Below are 25,509 nucleotides of genomic sequence, written 5' to 3' on the forward strand. Positions count from 1 at the left end.
TAACACTGCACATCGCTCAGAACGCACCATCCCGACTGTCAAATATGGTGGTGGCAGCATCATGCTCTGGGGTTGCCTCTCTTCAGCAGGGACAGGGAAGCTGGTCAAAGTTGATAGGAAGATGGATGAAGCCAAATACAGGGCAATCTTGGACGAAAACCTCTTGGAGTCTGCAAGAGACTTGAGACTGGGGCGGAGGTTCACCTTCCAGCAGGACAACGATCCTAAACATAAAGCCAGGGCAACAATGGAATGGTTTAAGACAAAACATATCCATGTGTTAGAATGGCCCGGTCAAAGTCCAGATCTAAATCCAATCGAGAATCTGTGGCAAGATCTGAAAACTGCTGTTCACAAACGCTGTCCATCTAATCTGACTGAGCTGGAGCTTTTTTGCAAAGAAGAATGGGCAAGGATTTCAGTCTCTAGATGTGCAAAGCTGTTAGAGACATACCCTAAAAGACTGGCAGCTGTAATTGCAGCAAAAGGTGGTTCTACAAAGTATTGACTCAGGGGGCTGAATAATTACGCACACTTCACTTTACAGTTATTGATTTGTAAAAAATGTTTGGAATAATGTATGATTTTTGTTCCACTTCTCACGTGTACACCACTTTGTATTGGTCTTTCATGTGGAATTCCAATAAAATTGATTCATGTTTGTGGCAGTAATGTGACTAAATGTGGAAAACTTCAAGGGGCCAAATACTTTTGCAAGCAACTGTGTCATTGTGTATTTCTATTGGGGCAACCACCCTGAATTCCAAATCACGAAATACTAAAAAAAACTTTCTGAAAGTGGCTGGATAGTGTCAGTGGTGGCTGGATAGTGTAATGGTTAAGGGCTCTGCCTCTGACTCAGAAAATATGGGTTTGAATCTCGGCTCCGCCTGTTCAGTAAGCCAGCACATATTTAGTAGAAGACCTACTATTCAAGTCTCCCTAACACTGCTACTGCCTATAGAGCGCTCTCTAGTGGCTGCAGCTCTGGCGCTTTGAGTCCGCCAGGAGAAAATGCGATATAAATGTTCTGTGTTTGATGTATACTTATTTACTCCATGAAGTGTTTTCAGTAGTAGAAAGGCTATTTTCATTAGTATTTGAAAGCATACTATAACTATACATAAGGGGAAAAAAGTATAAAGAAAATTGTGATAACTGATGAACCCAGGTTGATAGTTGCATTCAGCATATGCTGGACTTCTCTATTAAGAAATGTGTAGTAGGGTTACAGCTGTCTGGTCTTTATTGTTCTTGTACATATTGGGGAGGATTTCCCTCACTGTTAATATGAAGTTTAAGAAAATGAGGCGAATTGCACAATATTATATTTATCACCACAATTGAAGCTGATCAATCAACACTGGGGACACCTACTCTGGCAACAAGCATTATGCATGGCAGGATTTCCCAGTCCTTTGTTGAGATCCCCTCCTTGTTCATAGTAAAGTGGCACTGGGACAGGTAGTGAAAGGAAATCTCACCACTGGAGATATACCGGTACATAATTGTGGCTTGCATGCAAGTAAATTGAATATAACTTACAATTAGCATGCAAACAGGAATTATTTCCATCTCATGATATCACTCTTGGTTTCAAAACAGAAAGTGATATGTCCTGGTCCAGAGGCCGTCAGCGGTATGTGGATAATGATGAAGATGGTAGCTACTCAGCATGCTAGTCAGCATAAAGTTCATATACAAGTCTTCTACTCACAGGCAGAATGCCATACATATAGCTGACAGCTGATGGATCAGGAGATGTCACTTTGGGCTATGGCAACAAAGGACAAGATGAACTTTGGCTTTCTGCATCTACAATGTTTAGTGACATGATAAAGGAGAGATGCAAAGGCTGTGTACAGTGCACGTGAAAAGTACTGGTAACTTGAAAAGTACATTGACCTTGACTGTACAATAAAATATATAACTTTACATTGCAGTGTTAGTGAAGATACCTACTGTACTGTATTGGTCAGATTAACAAAGTATTTTTCCCATGTTGCAGGTTTTCCAATGCTTTTTCTTACTATGGATTGGTTCTCTTAACCACAGAACTATTTCAAGCAGGTGATGTGTGCAGTGGTAAGTAGTATGTAGTAGTAAGTAATAGTATACGCCATTGTTGCTGCTTCATTTATTCACATTCTGCAACCCCTTTTGGATTCATTATACCCAGAAGAAGGTTTTCATTTTCAAGAGACAACCCACTCCTACTGTATCTATGACATTTTTGAGTTTCAGTCCAGGAACAAGTGTTTTACTAGACCTGCATATACAGAGCTTGTATTTGTCATGTAGAAGTAGAGTTACTAATATAATTTCAGGTTTAAAGCACCTGATCAGGAGCCCAGACTCTGGCCAGGTCTAGTATGAGGGGCAGTGATATAAACTACAATCTTCTTAGAGTCTGTGCTTGTCCACTTGAAGTCTGAACAGCAAGATGGTGCTATGCAGACAGCAGTAGCAGCCACTTCCCACAAAACCTGAAAGACACTGCCTGTACTTGCAAGTGTCTGGCCATGTGATCAACATTTCAAAACAGGGTTTTTAGCTGCAGAAGTCTCATTTCACATAGGAGAGGTAACATTTGAGCTCTCTGGGAGGGAGAGGGTCTGTTTTTACAGGGGAGCTGTAGGTTTTAGTTATTCCCCTTTAAGGGTGACATGCATGTGTGAATTTTAGTAGAAGTTGAGTCTGACACAGACTACAGCAACCCAGTAGGGGTTAACACAGGACATGGACTGCTGTCTGTTAGGTTTGGCCAATGAGGTGCAAATAATTCTGAGTTAATGTAGAATTTTATAAATCAATTGTGCAAATGTATGCAGCTTTAAATGGGCCAATCAAAGAAGGCTGAGGTGGGATTCAATTGATCACTTTTCATGCTGCATAAATTTGCATGCAAAATTGCAGAATTTTGAATCAGCTTGGAATGATTTGCATCTCACTGACAATCCCTAGTGTCTGTATGCACAAGTTCCACATTGTCAGGGCATTACATATGTGGACATGGCTACATTGTGCGGGCAGTTGTGGGTGTGTCCAATAACACTGGATGCAGAAGCCCTACAGGAATGGCCATGACTTTACACCATGTGATAAACCTTTCTCAAAAGACATCAAACTTCTTGTAAGGATCCCTCCTGTAGCGTGTTCTGTCCGTTGCAGTGGAGCTGCAAACGGACAGTTCTGGCTTATCTGCTTGCATTCGGTTGTGCATTTGCAATGGGTCTCATTGTCATTTGCAATCGCTCTGCAGTTCTGGGCAGCTCAGGATGCTGTCATCATTCCACCAATTGCTTGTTGCAGCTGAGCTGCGGCCAGAGAGCCCTGGATTTCCTGCATGCATGTTGTTACATAGTTCTGCATGTATTTCTTGTGGGTGTCCTTTGCATTCACAGCCAGCTAGCAAATGGTAATCAAGCCAGCTCAGGATTGAGTGATTACCATTCAGCTGTGTGGAGATTTGCATACCTGCATCCATTGGCTGATGCCGGCATAAAAGTCTGCCTCCCATTTCGTACCCCGCCCGTCATAGTGGTCACTACGCTAATCTACTGGGCACCTTGTTACTCTGTATAGTTCTGTTATTGTAGTTCTATGCGACCTTATTACTTGTGCTTTAGCTAGTTCTTGATAAATATATATGCAGACTTGCTAATATATATGTATCCGTTAATTGAGCTGTTTGTTATTTTTCTTATTATTGCGTATTGCCTAGTTCCATGCTTGATGGACGTTCGCTGCATCCGCATGGATCAGTGAAGTCCATTATCCAGATAGCTTGGATTCTGCCATCACCACGTTGGTGACTGGTAGTATTCCTGCTGCTCTAGTTTCTGGGAACGTAACTATAGGCTGCAGTTGCTATTAGTTACGTTCTATCCTGTAGTCTTGCCTGGGTGGATGCTTGCTGGTGACTGTTGTTAGCCAGCTTGCTCTGCTTCTGTGGACGTGACTGTGAGCTGCGGTTGCTACCTTTTACGCTCCAATCTATAGTCCTGTCTTGTACCTGTCTGAATACTTGCTATCGCCTAGGCATTGTGTTTTATTTGTAGAGATATCGGAAGCTCAGAGCTGCAGTTGCTCTGGGCAGCCTGTGTAACCTCTTCCATTATCCAGCTCTTAGCCTTGTTGTGCTGGGTGGTCAGAAAGTATGACCCCTCCAGCATTACACTTCTCCACACATTCCTGGACCACATCTCCTCCAACAAAAAGTATAGTTGGGGAGGCGACACCTCCACTGTCGATATACACATATATTGACACACATTGCTATTTAAAAGGTCACCTCATACGGATCCTGGATGTGAGGTTTTTTTTTACTAATGATGCACCAATCGTGCATACTAGAAACTATACTGTTGGAGGAGATGAGGTCCAGGAATGTGTGCAGAAGTTCATCCCCATGCTGAAAGTCCATGAGAAGAGACACCTGACCTTGTTGATTGGGTCACACATTATTTGGTGAGTATGTTATTATCCCAGGTGGTGAATCTGCATGATGTGCTGAAGCACTTGGAGGTGATACTCATTTTTTCCTGAGGATTTGTGTGATGAAATTTGGATATAATCTTTATAGTGCCATAAAAAAACAATGAAAAACCCCATTAAGAGTACCTTGTATAGATCTCAATAAAGGTAGGTTGTTAGCTTGTATCAGGGTTTTGCAGGAAGAGGTGAGCTTAATTCCCAAATAGGACACCTCAGAGGTCACCCTTTTGAAATCAAAATTTGCTTTGATTCTGTACTTATTCTAAGTAAGACATGTTTATTATACTGCCATACATTTGTCTCTTGTCATTCCTCCACTAAATATGTTTTAAATTGTTTTTATGGCACTCAATAAAGATTGATTATTGCAAGATGTTGCATATCTTTACATTTAATTTATTCCAATATGGATGTCTTTTGAGGATGGTTTATGTTATTACATACATCCATGGCAGCACTTGTCATAGTGAAATGGGCTTGATTCACTAAGACAAATAGCACACAAATCAATTGACACCTGATGAAGGATAGTTATATCCGTAACATGTAGTGTTTTTGTCCACTCAATACAGCAAAGTTTTGCAGCCAGTAGTGTGTCGTCTCAATCTTTTTGATTTGTATGACATTGGAGCTGTGTGAGCGATCCAGCAGAGACCAGGCACCGGCAAATATCCAGGCTTATTTAGCTCTGTGAAACTGTGTCTCCAGCATCTTTTCACTTTTCATAAGACAAATAGCACACCTTATCAATGTTAACATGCCTTATCAGAGTAGCATAGCGAGTGCTACAAACCCACAGAGGCTCAGGGCAGGACGAGTGGAGCTCTCGTCATTGCCAATTAGCAGGCATAAGTTCACTATGCTACTCTGATAAGGTGTGTTAACTTTGATAAGGCGTGTTAACTTTGATAAGGCCTGCTATTTGTCTTAGTGAATCAAGCCCCACGTGAGATGGTGCTTTAAGCCATGGTGCACACAACCAATTTTGATTGGTCAATCACAGGCCAATTTTACCTCCTCCAGGTAGCATGACGGCCAACAGATTATGAATACTTTGAAAATATTGGGCTTGATTCACTAAAGCGTGCTAACTGTTAGCACACCAGTGAAAGGCCCCTTATCACGTCTAAACTCAGTTTAGGCATGATAAGTTTCCGTCGCGTGCAAAGTATTGCGCATGCAATCACGCCCATTAAAGCCTATGGGACTTTCCGCGCGCACCGTACTTTGCGCGCAAAAGTTTGCGCGCAAGTTTATTCCTTAAAACGGTGCTAACCTACTGTGCAAAGGTTATCACGCCTAAAAGTCTTAAGCAGGTTAGCACCGCTTTGTGAATCAAGCCCTTTATGTTGATAAGCTCTCATACTACATGGAAGTGGTAATATTGGCCAGTCATTGGCTGTGTGTACCAGGCTTTAGTTAGTAACTAAGGGCCCTTTCACACTTATGTGCACTAGAGTGCTGTCAGTTGTGGAGCACCGCACACTGTGTACACAAGTTTAGTATATACTATTTAAAAGGAAAGAAGTATGGCATCTGCTATATTCCTCTAACTATAAGGCCACTTTAAACAGTATTTCTCTATGATGCTATCTCATGTTTTATTTTATGAGCTTATTGCATTATTAAGAGGACGTTACTAATATTCATTTTTTTTTTCTTTTTTTAACTGTCTTTTAGTTTCCAGTCGGAGAAAGGCAGTGAAGCCAAAGTGCAGCCTATCCTGTGAATTTTTAACTGTAGAAGATTATACAGATTTGTTATGGACCACACTATCTGAATTTCCTGGTTAGTAGAAAGATATATTTTAGTAGTATATTTTAGTAGATAGGACATTTTTCCTCCATCTGTACAGTACATAAAACCTGTGAGATGCAGAAAGCATATTCAGTATAGCGGTTCCTGGATGGTTTGGAACAGGACTAGGTTTGGAACTGTCAGCACTACAGTATAAATACAGCAGTGGATGGTAATCTGCCATTGGATGGCTCATGGTCTAAGCTTGCTAATTATGGAAGAAGAATATTGTATTTCAAGTTATAATGTTTGACGTCAGTGGAAAAAATGTTATTTTTTTCCTCTTTCAGTATTTTTATTTAAAATATTGCAGTTTAATTTTTATAGTGGTATACAGTATAACAAGCCCAAAAATATAAGTAAATAAATTAGGTTTCAACTTAGAAAGGTAAATTGCATAATACAGAGATACACGGTTATAAAATACTGTTATCTTTTATTTATATAGCACCAACATATTATACTACACTGTAAAATGAGCAGGTTATGCGGTTGAGGAACCTGGGGCACTTGGATAGTTTGCTGGTTAAAGACACCACCATTGACTCCTTGCTGCAGTCAGTTACCTATTCAGCAAAGAGTCCTTGGGCAAGACTGCAGGGTGGCCTGTTGAGCGCACTCTTAGTGGCTACAGCTCTCAAGCGCTTTGAGTCCGACAAGAGAAAAGCACTATACCAATGTTAACATTATTTTTAAAAGTAAAAACTATGGCACAGAATGGGAAGGGATACCTGTTAAATTCAGCTACCATCTGGGAGATGGGGGGACATAATATACCACAGATAAGCAAAATGGAACTGTGACTAATTAGAAGAAAGAAAAGAAGGCTAGATGAGTTTAAATAGTGGTAACAATATGACAGGAGAAAAGCGCTATAAAATGTTTATGATTATGATGTATTGCTCCATACTTCAGATACTATTACATATCAAATTGCTTTTTTCTTATATAACCTGTTTACACAACTGGTTCTGCTATACTAGTGATCTTCTGAGCTGGAGATTATTGGATAACAAACGTGGTCCAGCAAACCTCATACACCTAACTCTGAGATATTTTTCTTATGAAGCCACAACAGCCTAGATGTACAGTATTTTAACAATTCTGGCAGCAGGTGTGTTAATGCAACTTTGAAGCCAATTAACCCTTTGAACACTCACACACAAATACTCATTCAAACATAATGATAAGGAACCGCTATCCCAACAGTTAATTAAGAAGCAGAGGTTTTTGTCATTATTTTGCATAGTCACATACACCACACAAAGGCACCTCTGGGTAAGGATGTGTCCTAACTCGGGCCCTATAACTTGCATAATGCAACATGGAAGCATACAATAAATCAGCCTTATCCTTACTGCTCTTTCAGACGAACAGCTGACAGCAGAACACTTAATTGCTTGTCAGCAGTTCCTGTTTACGCAGCCGGCTGCAAGCATGCACCACTTGCAGCGGCCTCTGCATGTGTATCTGAGCAGTAGGCAGCTGACCCTGGACGCTACATGTTGCAGTTTATTACCCAGCAGTAACCGAACTAGGTGTCAACTGCTGAGTGCCGACATGCTTGTGGTTCCTAAGGGCCCGTTTCCACTATCGCGAATCCGCATGCGGGCAACGCATGCGGATCCGCACAGTCAGTAGAAGTGGATGGGACTGTTTCCACTTGTGCGTTTCCCCGCACGTTTTTCTGTGCAGAAAAAATCTGCAGGGTAGGGGCCTCAGAATTCGCCTGCGTGTGGAATGCAGGCGAATCGCACACAATGTATTTAATAGGGAAATCGCATGCGTTTTCCCCATGCGTTTTTTGCCGCGATTTCGCATGCGATTTCGCATAGGTACCCATGTTAATTCACACAGGCAGTGACATGGTTAAAATCGCATACAGCCTTACCTATGCGAAATCGCATGCGAAATCGCGGCAAAAAACGCATGCGGAATCGCACCCGCATGCGATTTGCCTGCGGTGATTAGCCGGCGATTTCGTAACGCTACAGTGGAAACGGGCCCTAAGACTCCCATTTGGTTGTATTATTTTGCAACTGGAAGGTCTTTAACCTCCAGCAACTGTGCAAATGACCGTTTAATATACTGTTTAGCCATTCCACTGAAAAAGCCCTTATTGCTCCTCTCTCCGGGGCAGATAGTGCATCAAATGGCCACACTCCCTTTAGCACCACCTGTGTTTAATGCAACTGTGATTATAGAACTGCACCTTTGTTACATTTTCAGCAACCTTTAGCATACTTTTCAGCAAACTTTAGGAAACTCAATATATCAGTATCTCTGTGTGAGTTATCCTTGTTGATGATAGTTCTGCCCTACCAAGGTATGTTTCATTGAATTACATTTATTGCAACAACTTTTTCCTGTTTTTCAGGTGTACTGGTGACTTTATGGATCATTGACCGACTGGGTCGGAAGAAGACAATGGCCATCTGCTTTTTTGTTTTCTCCTTTTGTGCACTTCTTCTCTTCCTCTGTGTTGGAAGGTAATTGCATATGGCTGATTATGCATGTTTTTTTTCCCCAACATTATTAAAGTGTAATTTATTCTATACCTGGAGTATAGCTGACCACCTGGAACTAAGTGGTCCCAATCCTCAAAGTCAGATTTTAAGAATAGAGGTAAATTAAAGTGTCAATTTTTGACTGTAGCAGTCAAAAAAGTACCCACAGTTCCAATATGCAGTAAGTACTGTAACATTTTATCTTGGCTCTTAAAGCGGGCCTGAACTCTTGCACAGCACACATTGAAAAGTCTTTATTCCACATAGTTTCTCAAGAAACTTACTGCTCTGTGTTTGTTTAGCCAGATCAAAATGTCTAATTGGTTCTTATCAGCAACTGTGAACAGACTTGCAGTTGAGCTCTGCCAAGGCAACTCCCTCCATACAGTAAACACTGAGGCTTAACCCTTTCCGCGCTCCCAACTAAAGTGAAATCAAGTTAAAAGCTTTAAAGCAATCCCGAGCCTAAGCTTGGGTTCAAAATAAAATGGTAACATAACCCTCGGTGTTCCAATGTCCCCCATCGCTGAGCAGCTCCTCTTCTTGCAGTTTGAAGATGCCTTGTCGCTAATCTTCTGGGGGGCCACATTCAGCGAGGGGGGACATCAGAGCACCGAGGGAAGCCTTAATAGGATCCTGAGGCTTTCCTCTCTTTAGGTAAATTCCTCAATTTGTACCTGAGCTTCAGCTCAGGTACACTTTAAACTGCAGTTTTTTAGGATTCCCATAAATTGTAATTAATTTTTTTTCCCATAAATGTTATTACACTGTGGCTAATCTTTTAGAGCAGAGAGGGCGTTCTGAGTTTACTTCCACTTCAAGTTCCTAAATAAATAGACTAGCTATCAGGTTCCTAAATCTGGGATTCCTGGTCCTCTCCAGAATTTTTTTTTCTTTAATCAAACAGGTTTGTTAAAGTGCATACATACACAAACCAGCTACAGGCAATACAGTTTCTTCCTTTAGTAGCCATAAAACAGCCTGCTGAAGACAATAAACATAAAAAACAGGTACAGTTTAGGCAATAAGACGTGCACCGTTGTTTGACATGTCCTCCCCAGAATTTGGGTGAATTGTAGTTGAGCCAAAGCCACCCCAGACTTTACCTTCTTCCCACAGGAATTTAAAAAATGTGATTGAAGATCGACTTAGTATATTATTTATATGTATGAAACCAGCTCTTTTATGGATAATGTAGGTTTCTCTTTGTAGAGATTATAACCATCCAGTACTAATTCTCTTGTTTCCTCCGTAGAAATGTCCTCACAGTCTTACTCTTCATTGCAAGAGCTTTCATTTCAGGTGGATTCCAAGCAGCCTATGTTTACACTCCAGAGGTAAGAACGTGGGCACCCAGATTCAGCAGCATGGAATACAGTAATATGGCAGCATGGTGTAAAATATCACATTCATACAGAAGCAGCTAGAATAATGCAATAACAGCTAATGAACACCAATGATGGTTTCGTAGCTGGTTTAAAAGAGGCTGAATTGAATGTGGCATACATAGAAGTATGTTCTTGAGATACAGTATCTGTGCTGTCTTGAAGTTAAGCATTATGGTCCATATGCAATTCCCCTGTACTCCTACATTTTCTCCTAGGAGATCATTTTTCCTCCTCTATTTAAAATAACTTTCCAGCACTTTTCAACTGAAAAAGTACTAAGAAGTGCAAAAGTACTATCAAAATTATTTTGAGTATTTTCTTGCTTGTTGGTGGCTTAAAAGGCATTTTATTGACATTTAAAAATATCTCCTAGGAGAAAACTCAGGTGAAAAAGTGAATTTCATATGGGCCCATATGTTTATTCTTTTAGTCTTCCTTTTATGGAGATTTAACAATATTTTTTATTTTGTGATATTTCATCAGGTTTATCCAACAGCTACGCGAGCGCTAGGTCTGGGAACATGCAGCGGGATGGCTCGTGTTGGGGCATTAATCACACCCTTTATTGCACAGGTAAAACTGCACACTCTGCATTACATAATAGCGTATATGTGTACTGCAGACTTAAAGGGAACCTGAAGCGAGGAAAATTATTTAAAATAAACACATGATGCAGCTGCAAATGAATATTACATATTAACTTGACTGTCAGTTCCTCTCAGAGGCTCACCATTTTCTTCTTACAGTGATCCCTTCCAGTTCTGACAATATTTTGTCAGAACTAAAATATACCATTTGCTGTCAGTTATATATCAGCAGCTGTCAGGTATAACTGAGTGTGCAAGGTAAAGTCCATGTTTCTCTGTGGCTCAAGTGGGTGACGTTACAGTTTAACAGTGTGCTGACCAGGAAGCTGTTATGGGGTAACATTTTTAAAATGGAGGACGGTGAAATCCATTGATCACAGTGGACAAATGGGACGCAGGAGAGGAGAAAGAGATTGAGTAGTAGACTACATAGGAGGGAAGTATGACCTGTGTATGGTTATTTTGACTTTTTATTTTCAGTTCAGGTTCTCTTTAACCTTGTCCTTTAAATTTAGGCATTCACACCTATATATTACCAAGTCCCAGGGCTCAGTAATGGATGTATCCAGTTCTAGCTCTAAGACATTACATGGTCTCGGAAACATCTGGTTGACATGCAGAAGCTCCTGACAGATATCAGGCTGTCCTCCTGTGTTCCTCCTGTTCCATATTCAGGGCTGCCATCAGAAACAGCATCCCCCTCCCCCCCCCCCCCCCCCCCCCCCAGCTCTCCCTTTGAATAATTAGCCAGTATTTCCCCAACTAAATTAGGGCCTTAATTGCACATTTAACAATGCAACACATGGGGGTCAATTCATAAAAGACTGGGCGGGGAAAAAAATCTTGTCGGGAAAATACCGCATTCAGTATTTTAGACTTTTGTGTGCTAATTCATAAAAATGTTAACAGTTGCGATAGAAGTTTGGGGATTTCCCGAACTAAGCTGGCGGTGCTGCCTGAGTTGATACATTTTCTCCATGCAGAGACAGCGTTACAATAAAAGAGGCATCCCCAACTTCCCTTTAGATGTGCATTTTTTTTAAACTGCCTCTGTTTGCCCAGAATCTGTGCTAAAGAAGTCTATTAGTCTTTCTAAACATTCTATTTAATTGCCACAGCTTAGAAGAACTTTCAGAATCAGAATCACTGTTCAGGAACTTCAAGAAATGTTACACATGCAGGCTTTCTGATGTAAAAACATATGAAAACAGGTACCCAAGAGGTTAAAAAACACAGCCTGGGGTATTCTGGAAAGCCTTTTATGTTCTGCTCTCACCGCTGCTGCATGGGAGGTCTGTCTCCATTAAAGTGGACCCAAATTAAAAATACAAGATTTCAGAAATAAAATCTATTTTCTAAATTATAATAATAAATAGCAGCCTTTTTTCAGCTGCATGATGACAAATATAAAATTCTTTACATTTATTGGAGGAACCCCTCCCTTCCTTTCAAATTGCCGGGACAAAATCCGGCAAACTGGTGAAGTAGGTGGTGTCCAGCAATGGAGGAATTGTCAATGGCTGCCACCTGTATAATCCTAGTTATGAAAAGAGAAGGGTGAAAAGCATGCACTGAAATGCTCATAGGCTTGAAGGAGTGTTTATTTATCTTTGTATGTGTCAGAGTGGTGCAACTAAATATTCTGAACTAAAAAAAGTTTTGTTTGGGTCCACTTTAACTTTGCTGTTTTCCGCACCCTTATCACCTCTTCAAAGCAAGCAGTGTTTTCTGTCCCAATACCGCCTGCTCTAATCTTTATGAATCGACATTTAATGACATGTGTTGAGATAATCACCGCACAAGGCGGTAATTTACCTCACTGCTCAGGAATTTCAGCTTTTCATGTGGTAATAGCGTTTATGAATTGAAATTTTGCTAAGTGCTCGGTAAAGTCAGCTGTTCTGAGCATTACTGCATGCGTGAATGCTTTATGAATTGACCCCATAGTGTAATCTGCAAGGACATCAGACGGTGCAGTTTGCAGGGCTGGATTTGTACTTATTACCGCCTAAGGCCCATTGTCTCCAACTCAACCATACTCCCTGTTTGTTGTGGAGGGGAGATACAGTTAAGTGCATAAATATTTGGACAGTGACAACTTTTTTTCTAATTTTGGTTCTGTACATTACCACAATGAATTTTAAATAAAACAACTCAAACAGTGCAAGTGCAGACTTTCATGTTTAAAGGGATCCTGAGCTCAGGCTAAATCTGAAATTGGACTTACCTGGGGCTTCCTCCAGCCCCCCGTAGCCGGCGAGGTCCCACGGCATCCTCCTGGCTTCTCTCCCAGTCACGCTGGCATCTCCGTTAATTGGCCACTTTGGCCTGAAGTTAGCCGTGCACGCCCCCACCACGGCGTGATGCGCATGCGCAGTTCAGTCTTGGAGAATCATGCGCAGAACCATGAGCATGCGCATGACTCTCACACGCCCCCGCCGCTCACGGGCGAATTCAGTCTGAATTCGCCAATTAACGGAGTTGCCGGCAGTACCGGGAGAGGAGTCAAGATGCCAGGGGACCTTGTGGGCTACTGGAGGAAGCCCCAGGTAAGTCCACATTTCGGATTTAGCCTGAGCTGAGGGTCCCTTTAAAGTGAACCTGAGGTGAGAGTGATATGTAGGCTGCTATATTTATTTCCTTTTAAACAATACTAGTTGCCTGGCAGCCCTGCTGATCTATTTGGCGGCAGTAGTGTCTGAACTACACCAGAAACAAGCATGCATTGACATTTGACATTATTGCAAAAGAAAAAAATGGTAAGTGGTAACCCTCCTGTCTCCATAAAGATGTTTGTGCTAAACAAGTGGCTTACTAGAATCATTAATAAGTGGTCAGGTAAAACAGTTTATATACGAATGTTTCAAACATTGCCTGTTGTTACAACTGACATAATTTGGACTATTACGAACATCTGCCTAAGAACTATCATTTTTGTTATGATTAATTATAAATGAATAACTTGGAAGTGTGAGTGGTCACATATCATGCATTCATATTTTTCTGTGTTTTCAGGTGATGCTGGAATCGTCTATATATCTCACAGTGTTGGTGTACAGTGGCTGTTGTATTTTAGCTGCACTGGCTTCCTGCTTCCTTCCAATTGAAACCAAAGGGCGTGGTCTTCAGGAGTCCAGCCACAGAGAATGGGGGCAGGAGATGGTGGGAAGAGGAGCGCACAATGCTGGAGTCACTCCTTCTAACTCTGGCTCACAAGAGTGACCCCTCACATCACCCACTACACAGACACTCGCACATGGATAGGCTTTCAGTCTCACATCTACCATTACATGGAAAAGTTAGGTCATAGACAGATAAAGTGCTGCTTAACATAAGAAGCACTATTCAAGTAATGGGATAATGGTGTGTTTAGCCTTGGCAAAGGGTCTAGAAATGTACTTTTCTAATGCAATAGGGATATAGGAGTATGCTATTATATGCCATCTTCAGCAGTCAAAGGGTTAGATAAGAACCTGTATGTTTAGCTAAAAATAAAGTATCAGCATTGGGTATGAAATCAGACACTAAAAATAAGCCAGTTTCACGGGAAGTGTCATTCTCAAGAATGCTGGTGTCATCTTTGAGATCTGCACATTCCAAGAAACAAGAGCAGCATGAGTCATGCCAACACCTGCTGACGTTCCTAATGAATGAATATAAGGTTCTGGAATTTGGAGCAATGCAGATATCAATCTGGGCCCCTTTTCATGATATTTAAATATTTAAGCCTAAAATTCTGCAGGAACTGCAGATGATCTAACTCTACACTGATTTCTCCAAGCCCCATTTTCCTTAATGCTAGCAAGTGGTAAATTCTGTACAATGTTGTAAATGACTTGGGCATTTCTAATGTTTTTTCTAGCGTGTTATCCACTATAGACAATCTTTGCCTGCCTGGCTTCAGGGCATCGTGATGTGTTAAGCTTTATGAGGTTGTCGTTCACATATCCTGCATTTCTTAGGATGACCTTTACTGGACCAATTGGAGAATTGTTTTTTTTTTTTGTATATTTGGGGCTAAGAAAAACTATTTGTTGGATACTGAGTGTAAAGAGAATTTGTAAATTACAGAAGAATGGTTGGATGAGTGCCAGTTCACCACTGGTCATTCACCATACAATCTTGGTTGTACAATCTTGTCCAATCTTACCACATCTATATAGTATGGGAACCTCCCTAAAGAATCGCTTCCAAGTTTGTGCAATCAAGATTGTATAGTCTGTAGCAACCTTTAGAAAAATGTACAGTTTATCAGTGTCCATATCACTGTAACAATGTAATAGTGGGCACTGCCATTCTGATATCAGGAAGTCCAGCTCTATGCAGCTTCTATGAAGCTGGGAGGCTGAACTCTACCAACACATGGGGGAGATTCATAAATATATAGATAAGGAAACAACACCCTGGATGGCTGTTACTTGGCACTGGCAGCATAAATGTACAAAGTATCAGAATTGTCCACAGTCTCAGCCTGTTCTTTATTTCTGTGCTTGTGTCACATGACACGTGTGCTGTATAGTGTTTAAGCATATTTGTTGTATTTATTAATTGTTTCAGTTCAAACAATACATTTTTGATGTGTTGTTTTTTTTTAATTCGGAACATATGAATTATTACAAGCAAAACTTTTTCTTTTTATGAGATCCACCCGCAAGTCTGTCAGGTAAAGGTTTGTGTGTACAGTATCTCTAACGCAAAACCCTAATGCATTATCTGACTTACCAGTTAAAGCAGCAGATGGAGCTTTAAAGTGACCCGGTAATGATCCACTACCCCCTTATCTGGTAGTAAGGCTCACTTAGTCTGCTGACCTCAGTGAGCCCCCACAGGGTTAATTTACTAGCCTTTTAACACGTTCCACCTATCTCCATGTGATCATCTGTATTGGTGATGTGGCCAGGTGATAATGTTATCAGAGAGGTGTGGCTAAGATGGTAGGAGGGCAGGTGGTGGTATGACAAAGGACAGGTTAAGACAGGTTACATAGTTTGTAGTGATGGTCGTGTCTAGGAGAACTCATGCAGAAGTATGTGATCAGTTTGATCAGGTGATAGATATTTAAAGGGAAGGTTTAGGGACTGTTGAAAAAAAATAAAAATCCGCATCCACTTACCTGGGGCTTCCTCCAGCCCGTGGCAGGCAGGAGGTGCCCTCGGCGCCGCTCCGCAGGCTCCCGGTGGCCGACCCGACCTGGCCAGGCCGGCGGCCAGGCTTCTTCTGCGTTCCAAAATGCACCTCACGGCGGCGCGCTGACGTCATCGGACGTCCTCCGGGCTTTACTGAGCAGGCTCAGAACTACTGAGCCTGCGCAATACAGCCCGGAGGCCGTCCGATGACGTCAGCGCTTTGGAACGCAGAAGAAGCCCGACCTGGCCGCCGGCCTGGCCAGGTCGGGTCGGCCACCGGGAGCTTGCGGAGCGGCGCCGAAGGCACCTCCTGCCTGCCACGGGCTGGAGGAAGCCCCAGGTAAGTGGATGCAGATTTTTATTTTTTTTTATTCCTCCCTGAACCTTCCCTTTAAGTCTCTAATTTGCTAGTCATGATCATGTGCTAAAGCAGGATGTGATCATAGCAAATGAGTGCTTTGCAAATCTATCAGCTGATCAAACACATCACATGCTTCTCCACAAGTTCTCTTAGACATGACCATCATTTAAAGTTTGGTTGAAAAAAAGACAGAGTACAACCATCAAGTCGAACCTGGAGAAAAGAAATTACAAATAAGTAAAATTTTCTTTCCTGCACCTTCACATATTCAAGTTGATCCAGAGAAAGACAAAAAAAAAAAAAAAACTTACAAGGCTTGGGCCATTTACCCTTTAAAGGAAAAAAAAATCCTTCCCGACTTCAGGTGGCAGTCAGATAAAATCCCTGGATCAACTCTGCTGTGAATTGCCTGGTAATTATAAACATGGATGTCCTTCAATGCAAGGAAAACGCCCTTTTTTCCTCCATACGCCGATCATGTCCCATCTGCCAAGCTTTTGTATCTGATGTATTTCTAATCAGGTCACCTCAGTCATCTTTTCTCCCAAGCTAAATAAACCCAGTTTGTCCAACCTTTCTTCATGAGACCTTCCATCCCTCTGATTAATTTAGTTGCCATTCTTTGGGCCATTCAATGTCCTTTCTATAGTGTGGTGCCCAACACTGTATCTCATACTTCAGATTTGCCCTCATGTGTGATTTATACACAGTGAGTAGTATACTAGCATCTCGCGATTTTATTTCCCATTTTATGCATCCAAGAATTGTATTTGTTTTAGTTGCTGCTTGGTATTGAATACAGTTGTTTAACCTGCCTGGCGTTCTGATTCCCGCGGCCCTGCGGCCGCGGGAGCGTTTTTTGCAATTTTTTTTTAATTTAACATGTAGCTAGCCTAGCGCTAGCTACATGATTCCCCCCTCCCTGTGGCGTCCCTCCCACCCCTCCGATCGCCGCCAGCTCAATGGCCCGTCCGGAAATCCCGTTCTGAACGGGATTTCCAGGAGGGCTTCCCCCGTCACCATGGTGACGACCGTCGTGACGTCATGACATCACAGGGAGTCCCAATCCACCCCTCAGCGCTGCCTGGCACTAATTGGCCAGGCAGTGCATGGGGTCTGGGGGGGGGAGGCTGCATCGCGGCGGGTAGCGGCAGATTTGCAGCGTGCGGCGGCGATCAGGCACAACACGCAGCAAGCAAAGTGTTTAAAAAAAAATAATTCAAATCAGCCCAGCGGGGCCTGAGCGGCGACCTCCGGCGTCTCTGGACGAGCCTAGCTTGTCCAGAACGCCAGGGAGGTTAACTTGTTTTCAACCACTATTACCAAGATCTTTTTAAAGTCTGCTGTTCCCAGCTATATACCATTTATCTAATATGGTGCTTTACCATTGACACATCCAAGGTGCACCTGCCATCTGTCTGCTCATATAGACATGCTGTTGAGCAAACTACTGAGTAAAGTGTCACTATCCTGCTTAGTGTTTATAATTCTGCATAGTTTTGTATCGTCTGCAAAGATGGCAACGTTATTCTGTATTCCATCTGCTCGATCATTAATAAATCAATTGAAAAAGGATTGGAGCTAGTACTGACCTGGGATCCCACTAGTTTCCCATTTTGAATATGACCTGTTTACCATGACTATTTGCCTTCTATCCCTTAAGAAACACAACATTTTCTCCTTGCCCCTGTATCCTCAGCTTCTGCACAAGGCTATTGTGGGGAACAGTATCAAAAGTCTTTGCAAAGTCCAAGTACACAATGGCTGTTAATTAAGTGAAATTAGATTTTTCTGTGCTATAAAGTCTTGTATACCATCAGTTAGAATACCTTCAGTTAACACACACCTGATGTTAAGCTTACACGTCTATTATAGTTTGCTGGATCTGATCTTTTTCCCTTTTTAAATAAAGGAAAAACATCAAATTGTTTGTGTGTGTGTTTGTTTTTGCTTGTTCAATCTGCTGCAGTAATTGTATTTCTTCCCTGTTTATGCGTGGAGGTTTAACCTCCCTGGCGGTATTCCCAACCTGAGCTCGGGGTAGAAAAAAGGAGGTGCTATCGGTGATCCCGAGCTCAGGTCGGGGTAGGGAGTGCAGCGCTTTACCTTAAGTTGTGGAGTCCCCCGCGCGATCGCGCTGCGCAGCGGGACTCCAGCCTCTCTCCCCGGCAGTGTGGGGTCTTTCCCTGGCCGCCGGGATCCCCATATCCCCGCTATTCTTCCGGGGACCCGGCGGCCAATCGGAGCGGCGTGAAGTCATCGGGGCGGGACTAATATGTAAAACAAACTTCTCTACATTAGAGAAATATAGAGAAGTTCGTTTATATGTATATTAGCGCCACCTAGTGGACAAATTGAAAACTGCAGCACTGGAGCCCAGGAAGGTAAATTTTTTTATTCTGCTGCAGATCTCCCTGCCAGAATGATTTTTTTTCAGGTTTTAGGATCTGAAAGAGTGGAAAAAAATTGCACCTCTTTTAGACCCTAAAATCTGGAAAGAATCATAGCGGCAAGGGGGTTAATATACACCAATAAGCAATGAACAATTCTTGCTTCCAGCATGAACCCATACGGATTCCCCACTGTCACATTTCCTCCTTCACAACCAGAGACAAGGAGGATTTAACAAACAAGCATACAGACCCTTCCTCCTTTTTTATTTTGTCTATCTTTTCTAAAGACACTGTAACCCTCCAAAGTTACCATCCAATCATGGCTAGCATCTATCTACGTCTCTGTTACCCCTACAATGTCATCATCTGTATCTTTTATCAGCAACTCAAGTTAACCCATTCTATTGAAAAAGCTTCTAGCATTGGTAAAGGCGGGTGAGGCAGTCATTGGGTTTCCAAACCAGGAAGTCCAACCAAACACTAGCACAATAGAGCCTCATTGGTGAAAAAAGCCATTGTTATAAAGGTGGTAAGGTACTGTGCAGCCTTATGCTAGGTACACACGATACCATTTTCTGACAGATTTCCTGTCAGATCTACTATTTCCAAAAGGTTCTGATCTAATTTCTGATCGTTTTTCCGTTCACTTCTATGGAAAATCGATCAGAAAATCGTTAGGAAATCAGATCGGACCTGTTGGAAATAGTCGATCTGACTGTAAATCTGTCAGAAAATTGTATCGTGTGTACCTAGCATTACTTTCCAATAGAGAGGTAGCAACTCACCACAGCAGGAAATTAAAGAGCTATCAAAGTTTTGTTTGTAATATTGAAAACTTTCTTAAAAACAAAATATATTTTTTAAAAACAAATTATTTCTTAGTGCTAAACCTGATACATACAACAAAAATGGAAGGAAGAACACTATACATCCCATTTAAATATGATTAATTCCAATAAAATAGCATTTTACAAAATATAATAGCAACAATGGCAATGGTCAGTTGTTGGTTCTTAAGACTCAGCAGTGCTCAGATGCTCAGGTTAAAGGAAGAATGTTAATACATAGATAGTATGAGCCCACTGGAAAGAATAGGCACTAGTCTTATGAGAGAAGTAAAAAGTGGACCATTATATCATTTCCAGTTCATACTGTTGGTTGAACCCAGGCTGAGCCCTGGAGGGAAATCATTGCTTATCTCTGCTTGGCACTGTATGTATGACATCAGCAGATGCAACAGAGCAGAAAGAAAAGTGAATGTTTGTGTGTCTGAATGTACAGACGTTTGATGAATGCATTTCAATGTTTGAACGTTTATGTGTAAGAAGCTTGTTGTATGATCTCCTCCTATGTCCACAATGCCTTGTTGACTTGGATTTTACTGTAAGTTGAATATTTTATGTTCAATAAAATTTTTACATGAAACAGAATATTGTCCTCTGTGACTGTTTGTTGCAAGCTTTCACATAACTGACTTTGTCAGGAACTCATACCTTGCAAATGTATGCCATGCTGAAATTGTATGATAATTCTGTGATACCTTCAGATATAGCTTACTGCGTATTCATGTTCTGTGCCACAATCTACAGTAAACCATGCTGGCAATCAGTGCTGCAGTACAGCAACAATTCTACAACCGGTCAGAAGGTTTAATCTATTTGCATACAGTAATTTGGTAATACAGACTACAGACAATAAATAAAGAATGGACGTGCTCTTTATTTAGGTTAGGGTTTAGTGTGAGATCCTTTAGATACTTCTGACTAGTCATTAACATTGTATCAGTCTTTGAAATAGGGAGATTTTTACTAAGTGACGATTTTCCAAGGAAAACTGGAGCAAGAGTGGAACAGTTTTCTGATTAGTTGCTCTGGCCTCTGGGCAACTGTTCCACTTTAACTTCTTTTGAACAAAACAGCCCCATCACATTTCAGTGAGTGCAACATTTGTCATTCATTTCACAAAGAAGACTTGGTAGATCTGCGTTTTTTTTCATCCACAATTTGTCCAAATAACTTGGCTGCTTCCATTGCACATCCCCAGTGGATGGTCAGACCAAATCCACCATGACCATAATTATGTATAAGCTGTGGTAAAGAAAAAGCACATTTAGTATTTATTTCTATATGTCATTTTTATACGCCATGCCATCATTTCATTCCAATTTTTAAGGACCACAATTGCTCTTAAAGTGTACTTGAGATATTGAGATCTAGCCCCCTCCGGCCTGATCGCTCCCTCTGCACTGTCCTCCATCTCCTGGATCTTCCATATGGGCTCCAGGTATCTTGGCCAATCAGCGCATGTGCAGTGTGGTTGCATGTGCTCCATGTCTCACTCCAGCGGCCAAGAGAGTTCTGCACCTGCTCAGTAGTACTGTGCAGCAGCAGAAAGCTCCTGGTGATGGGAGCCCGGCGGGGTGGGTGCGTGAGACCAGGCCGCGCATGTGCAGTAAGCCCCAACTGGTCAAAGATACCGGGAGCCCTTTCAGAAGATCCAGGAGGTGGAGGACGGCACCGAGGGAGCGATCAGGTCAGAGGGAGCTGGAGGAAGCCCCAGGTATGTATGAATTTTTATTCTTTTAATCTCATTTTCCCTTTAAATTGATAAATGAATATGAATATTAATTGTGAAATGTTTACAACAAATAAACATAATGTTACAATGCATTAACAGTATCGTGGTAGAGGATTTGTAGAACCATTTTCTGAACTCTGCACAAGCTCCAGGTTTTATAAGCCCTAAGACCTTGTTCACATCATAAATCGCAATCGCTGACGCCAGCGTTTTGCGATTTCGTGAGCAATCTTTTTTGCGCCTCCCAGTGCATTGCAATTTTTTTATAAAACGCGTTTCTAATCCCTCTTGCAGAACGACTCAGTCAGAAAGTTCACTCTTTCACTCGGAAATTAATAAATACAATGTATTTATTCATGAAAGCACTGGGGAAATCGCTATACAAAGTGCTTTTTTAAAGTGTTTTGCGATTTCCCTATACCTGCCATTATAGGCAAATTGTCCTGAAAATGCTACAGGCAGCGCTTTGGTGAGCGGATCGTAATCGAACCGCTCCGATATGAACGCTCTCATAGGGAATCATTGCACAAGCGCTTTTAGGGCCATTTTCAAAATCGCCAGCGCTTAAAAAATCCTGAAAGCACCCTTAGTGTGAACAAGCCCTAAATTAGGCAAATTGATCCAAATGGCCCTACTTGTAAACGTTTACAATCTAAAGCAGCCTTTCTCAACCTTTCTACCCTGGAGGAACCCTGCAAATAGCTTTTGGATCTCAAGGAACCCCTGCAAACAATGTTTTGATCTCGAGGAACCCCTGCATTAATTTTGCAGGAGGCGTGGTCTTTAAAAGTATGTGTGGCTGTTTATTTCACTACCCTTATTACACTGCCACTCATTATACTGCCTCCTAAGCCCCTAATTTAGGGCTTCTTGTTACAGTACCACCTATTGTGGTGTGCTCCATTATACTTCCTCCACAATGGGGGAAAATGCCAAGGAACCCCTGCAGAGTACTCAAGGAACCCTGGGGTTCCAGGGAACCCTGGTTGAGAAAGCCTGATCTAAAGCTACAGTTTACAAATGTGAGTTCACCTCTCACATTTTGGTATACATTTAATTAAACTATATGTTTTCATGGGACAACTCTGTAGATAGAGCACTTTGATACATAATGTAAAGTAGTCAGTGTACAGTTTGTATAACAGTGTACATTTGCTGCCACATCAAAATAACTCAACACACAGTCATCAATGTTTAAACTGTTCACCTTTAGGCATGTTTTGTTATTGCAGTAGTAGGAGAAAAAAAAAACAAATAAACTACATAATGCAGAAAATTATACATTTATTTCAGAGTTAAATAGAATTATCAGAGGGATTATCAAAGTACAATTAATGCAATGTATACTTACTTCACTCTTAGAAGATCCACAGGCAAGAGGCTCTCTCTCTAGCCTCACCTTACTCCGTGATGGTCTCAGTCCTGCCCAGTCGTGTACAATTGTTGCATTCTGAAAATGATTAAAAAAATTTAACTTAGAGTTGAACTAAAGCATGAAACAAATGAAAAAAAAATGTAATTAACAAACATGTATGGAAAGTGACAGATGCATATGCCTTTTCACAATTCACTGCTCCAATTACAAATAACTAGAAAATGTGCAGCAGAGTATAGCTATCCAATGTGCACAGACAAAGAAGTACTCATGGATGAGTACTATCAAATCAAAGATAGCTTTATTGGCATGACCAAGATTCATACAGGCATTGCCAAAGCAAGGGGAAAAGGGGGACATGGAAGGCTAAGCAGTCTGTGAACATTTTTAGGTTTACAGTTCAGTTATGCTCCTCTCAATCTGTGGCATGTTGTGACATAGTGTGCAGCGATTGTCACTGTGGATTCCTCTTCTCCCAGTAACATGTATGTTTTTCTCTCATTCTCTAATGTGAAAAAGTCTTGGAATTGTTCCATCAATTTCTTAAAGTAAGTGTCCCTGGTTGCAGTATATTTGGGGCAGTGCAGCAGGAAGTGGTTTTCATCCTCAAGGGTCACCCGCTAATATTGGGAATCGGTACCTCAGGAGACAGTCATAGGCAGAGTTCTGTACAGACACAAATCTAGACTGCAGAAGAGGGATGGGTTCTGTTGCTATGCAGGAGGGCCAATGGTATGGCACAAGGCAGAGTGCCCGGGGTGAGTAGGAGGACAATGACCTTGGCCTAGGGTCACGACGATCCACCAGGCTGATCACTTGCCGACACATCGATGGGGATCAGGGCCACTGCACAAAGGCTACATTCAAGGCTTCCTTCACCAAGAATCATCTAGTATGTGTGTACATGGCTTTAGAGGAGAGATTTTAATTCTGTTGTAAGAGATGTGTCTCTCGGACTGCAGACATCACTCCTCCTTCCCATAAACAGTGCATCTCTTTTAGCCCCTTATACTGTCCAAGTGGTTCTTGGTCACCATCAGCTATCTGAGTACTCTGTAGTATTGGTCCAAGCCCTATCCCATAGATCCATATCAATCCCTGCCATGCAATGATAAGGACCAGAGACTGTGAAATGGCTGTATGCATGTTGGATTGGCGTCGGTCCATAAAACAGCAGCATGCTCACTATACACCAGTGGTTCTAATGTGTGTCTGCCTTTCCGAGGCATACAAAGATGGTTTGCTTATCTGGGAGCGATGCATTATGGGAAACCACACTTGCGCACTTAAAGCTGAAAGCAAATGCCTTCTGTTTTAAGAAAGAACAATTATATTTAGCAAACCTTATAAAGTAGGGGGGCTTTTTGGTCTCTTTTAGTCCTTTATATTCTCCAAGTGGCTCTGGGTCACCATGAGCTATATGTGTATTCTGTGTTACAAAGCTGTCACACAGTCCCCACCCCACTCCTGTTCAGAGATGCCTGGCATAATAACAGCAAACAACAAATGAATGCTAGCTTATGTCAGAAATGGAAAAGAATTGCCTAATTATAACTACACTTATTACAGATCACACAAACACTTTAAATGACCAAGGACAAAGAGGAAGGATATTTTAGAACATCCAATCTAGAAAACTCCACTTTGACATCTCATCTACTGGCTAGATGGTATGGGCCAGATTCAATAAACCTTTCTCCATAGTTTTCTCACAATAGATATTTCTCATTTTGTCAATTAAACACCTTCTTGACCTCCAGCACGCAAACATTTACTTGATATAAATTTTCCCAAGTTAATTTTAAGTTTGTTATGATCTCCATTCTTAGTACTTTTTCACTTGTTAAATGAAATAAAACATAGTTTGTAGATAAAATGAAAAAAAAAAAAAAAAAAAAAAAACAGCTCATGAGTCTTGTGGGAAAACACAGGAGAAAAGTTTATTGAATCAGTGATTTTCACTTTCTCTGTTTATTTTTATTAGAGGGTGTGAAATTGCAAAGGTATTGTTCATGTGTACAACTTCAGCAGTCATCTGGCACTAAGCCTCATGGTTACTGTAATATGACTAACTTCATCATGGACGGTGATAATCAGGGCAGTTTCTTGAGCAGTGCGAGCAGGGCGACCGCCCTGGGCGCAGACCACTAAAGTAGAAGAAGGGGGGCGCAGGCAGAAGTACATAACTGCTAGGGAGCTAGTGACGCACGGTGCAACTAAATAGAAGAAGAAAGAAGATTACCAGCGGGATCACCTTCCTTGTCTCCTCCTGGGCTGCCTGCTTCAGACGTCAAGTCATCATCATGTCACCACCGCGTGATGACATCGGATGTCCTGTAGTGGTACTGCAGGCTGTCAGTGCGCGGCACCCATGGAGGAGTCGGCTTTCCGGGCTCTCTTCGCCTGTGTGTTTTCCTGGTCTCTGCTTCCTCCTAGGTAAGCGGCTGTTCACTAGTAAGTAGGCAGATCTACTTGTGACCTGTGGCTGTGTGAATGTCCCTAAAGAGTAAGGGTTCGCGAGTCCATGAGGGTGGGGGAAGGGGGCGCAATATTTACACCCTCGCCCTGAGTGCTATTTAGCCTAGAAACTGCCCTGGTGATAATCCAGGATGCAGGATGGGTTCTGCTGTGTACTTTGCAGCTGAGGGTCAGGCTGTGTGCCCCTGGAAATGCAGTGTTTCTAAAGCTTGTGGACCAGCTAGAAGGGGGGGGGGGGGTGATGGATGTATTTACTGTATGGAAGCAAGTCCAGAGTGGTTGCAATGATCCAGAAAGCCCCAGTGGGTGGCACTAGAGTGTCCAGCTTGTATAGCTTGAATAGCTCAGTGTGCTAAGAGGAGCTTGTGCTATGGAGCCCATTTATGGAGGAGAGAAAAGGTATATTTCTCCAGAAATAATGCC

The 25,509-nt window shown here is 41.9% G+C and overlaps 2 protein-coding genes across 6 annotated transcripts in view; one reads left to right on the forward strand and one right to left on the reverse strand.

Moving 5' to 3' along the window:
* Positions 1-15,849, forward strand: part of SVOP (SV2 related protein) — an 88,869-nt gene extending 73,020 nt beyond the window's left edge. The window contains exons 11-16 of the mRNA XM_068239533.1: positions 2,009-2,085; positions 6,178-6,285; positions 8,672-8,783; positions 10,057-10,138; positions 10,673-10,762; positions 13,792-15,849. Coding sequence (XP_068095634.1) covers positions 2,009-2,085; positions 6,178-6,285; positions 8,672-8,783; positions 10,057-10,138; positions 10,673-10,762; positions 13,792-13,998 — 676 coding nt within the window. The 3' untranslated portion in view covers positions 13,999-15,849. The remainder of the gene's footprint in view (positions 1-2,008; positions 2,086-6,177; positions 6,286-8,671; positions 8,784-10,056; positions 10,139-10,672; positions 10,763-13,791) is intronic.
* Positions 15,850-20,355: 4,506 nt separating this feature from the next.
* The window catches only part of DAO (D-amino acid oxidase), an 82,626-nt gene continuing 77,472 nt past the window's right edge, over positions 20,356-25,509 (reverse strand). For all 5 annotated transcript variants that reach the window (XM_068239563.1, XM_068239547.1, XM_068239573.1 and 2 more), the window contains exons 10-11: positions 22,585-22,683; positions 20,356-20,743 (exon numbers count right to left, since the gene is read on the reverse strand). In XM_068239563.1, coding sequence (XP_068095664.1) covers positions 20,615-20,743; positions 22,585-22,683 — 228 coding nt within the window. In that variant the 3' untranslated portion in view covers positions 20,356-20,614. The remainder of the gene's footprint in view (positions 20,744-22,584; positions 22,684-25,509) is intronic.

Source organism: Hyperolius riggenbachi, chromosome 1, assembly GCF_040937935.1.
Source record: "Hyperolius riggenbachi isolate aHypRig1 chromosome 1, aHypRig1.pri, whole genome shotgun sequence".
Taxonomy (NCBI): Eukaryota; Metazoa; Chordata; class Amphibia; order Anura; family Hyperoliidae; genus Hyperolius; species Hyperolius riggenbachi.